Source organism: Formica exsecta, unplaced genomic scaffold (assembly GCF_003651465.1).
Source record: "Formica exsecta isolate Colony F162 unplaced genomic scaffold, ASM365146v1 scaffold258, whole genome shotgun sequence".
Lineage (NCBI taxonomy): Eukaryota > Metazoa > Arthropoda > Insecta > Hymenoptera > Formicidae > Formica > Formica exsecta.
This window is the reverse complement of record NW_021849849.1, coordinates 1,310,963-1,313,641: the sequence shown is the minus strand read 5'-3', so window position 1 is coordinate 1,313,641 and position 2,679 is coordinate 1,310,963. Positions and strand designations below refer to the sequence as shown.

Sequence of the window (2,679 nt, the reverse complement as noted above, 5' to 3'; positions counted from 1 at the left end):
GGCATTCCTAAAACCGTTATTAAGTAGTAATGTATTATCGGCTTCTTTGGCTTCTTTTGTTGACGTTGAACATTTTTCAGAACTGATCCAGATAATACCACAACATTATGACATCAAATTTGTACCATTGTTGTAAATGAAAACCGTTATTAAGTAGTAATGTATTATTTATCGTGACGGCTTCTTTTGTTGACGTTGAACATTTTTCAGAACTGATCCAGATAATACCACAACATTATGACATCAAATTTGTACCATATGTTAAAGTGTTGTAAATCTTTGCGTTGTCGTTAATAAAATAGTAATTTGGTACAATAAAATGTTTCTTTTGTTATTCTTGAGACAGTTATATAAAAATCTATACATTTTTAATAATAAAACAATAACTGGATGAACTAACTATATAATAAAATAACCGTATAAATTAAATAACTTGTGTAATTATTTTCGATGCAGTCAAAACGACCGGTAATGTCAATTTTCTATTATCTCCGGGCCCACCGGGCCCACTTGGTAGACGGGAAAATTTTTCCAGAGCCAGTGGTCTTTAATAATATCTCGGTGGTAATATCTATAAAGTGAAGCTCAGACATAAAAGATAAAATGAATAAATCTTGTAGAAAAATAAAGAAAATGCACTTAGAAAGCACGGAAATTATATATTTTTATATCTTCATACGCGTATTTATAAAATAATTTTAATACAACAAAATTTAATACAACAGATTTTAATACAACAAAAATTTTATAATAAAATTTATAACTTAAGTAATTTATAAAGTCTTAATTAAAATCTCACATGAATATTCTACAAAATAAATTTAAAAAATCAGTTCTTGAGAATTTATAAGAAATCTTAGCACTTTGAAGTTCTTACAATCATTGAAAGATCTTTGCACGACTTGTAAAAATGTATGCGGACATTAAGGACCACTGTCTACGGAGTTGCATAAACGCGTCAAGTAGCGTATTTAAAGTGACGATACGCCTACGATAATGTTGTTTTCATGAAGCGTATACTAAGCATACACGAAGCGTACACTAAGTGTATAATAAGGATAGGAAAATTTCGTTTGGGTTCATTTAAACAGATGTCGAGCGATGATAAGGACGTGATTATTTTATATAATTATATTCAACAGCGTAGAAATAGAAAAAGATACAGGCTAAATCCATACATCGAAAAAAATATTAATTGTAGATTATTTGTCGCTGTGAGGGAATTAGTAGAAAATGAGTATGTATTTCATATATGTTACAGAATGAGTAAAAATAGCTATCAAAATTTAGTGAAATGGTAGGACCATTAAATCAAAAACAAGGACATTGTTCAATAGTTTGAATAAATATCGTAGCTGACATAACGCTAAATACACAAAGATATAATCATAAAAAACAACCGAGAAAACACATGCATCGCGCGTTGTACTCCCGTTGACCGACAATGCCGTACATCGGGCTTCGGGATGAAAGCATGCAGCGACAAAAACGCGATATTGCCGTTTCGTCAATAGATGCCCATTGTTTACGTTGGTCACTGCTTAGAAGCGTACAGTAAGTGTAAAATATCTAATACATGTCTATGCAGCGACGTCTCTGTAGACAGTGGGCCCAAAACTAAGAATTACAATTCGTCCTTAAAATTTCTGAAATCCGCACCATGGACCTTCATTTGATGTGTTAGCTTGTTCCAAAACGTCATTCTCTCCCAAAGAAGATTATTTTCCATAACTATCTTGGTCGAATTTCCTATGTATAGATATTCCAGTGAATTCGTTTTCACCGGCTTCCATTTCAGGGGGATTAATTTTGTGATCTTTGGCGTTGGATTTCTAAAAGAGATTTTTATTATATTATATATTTCATTATGATATACATCGTTTTATATCTCGTTGTATATTAAAAAGAAAATTTATTTAAATCCGTTATGAATCTATTATATAATAATTAAAATATAATCACAAAAAACACACGTTATTATGCTAAATATTATCGTGATAAATATTAATTTTATTTTACTGCTCTTTTACATTCTCGTGAAATAAATATCTGTATATATATATACAGGGTGCGGCATTTATAGTGACGCGGGCATATTTTTCGGAAACGAAGTGAGATATCAAAAAATGTTTCAGATAAAAGTTGCATGGTTTCGAGGGGGCCACATGATAAAAATATGGATTTGACCTTAAGTGGTCTTTTCAAGGTGAGGTCAATGTGGTCGATGTTTTCTTAAATGGAACCCCTATTTTTTATTACATATTCTTATAGCTTACCTCGAGAGCTTTCCAAAACACTATAATAAAGTATTTTTTCATTAAGTACTTTTTGAGTTATTTTATATTTTAATCTGACATATTTTGATATAAAAAATAAAATATCTCGTAAAATATTTAGTTTTCGATAATCTTACATAAATACTTTTATGTACAGAATAATGAGACAAATCAAAAATACATTGTAAATAATTACATACCTTTTCTTAAAAACAATTATTTTTTTATACTAATTGATTTGTCTCATTATTCTGTACATAAAAATATTACGATAAAATTATCGAAAACTAAATATTTTACGAGATATTTTAATTTTTATATCAAAATATGTCAGAATAAAATATAAAATAACCCAAAAAGTATTAATGAAAAAATACTTTATCATAGTGTTTTGGAAAGCTCT

The 2,679-nt window shown here is 29.2% G+C and overlaps 1 protein-coding gene across 1 annotated transcript in view; it reads right to left on the bottom strand.

Moving 5' to 3' along the window:
- Positions 1 to 1,099: 1,099 nt before the first annotated feature.
- LOC115236557 (venom carboxylesterase-6-like) overlaps positions 1,100 to 2,679 on the bottom strand; it is a 10,310-nt gene continuing 8,730 nt past the window's right edge. Inside the window, exon 6 of the mRNA XM_029809082.1 lies at positions 1,100 to 1,832. Coding sequence (XP_029664942.1) covers positions 1,625 to 1,832 — 208 coding nt within the window. The 3' untranslated portion in view covers positions 1,100 to 1,624. The remainder of the gene's footprint in view (positions 1,833 to 2,679) is intronic.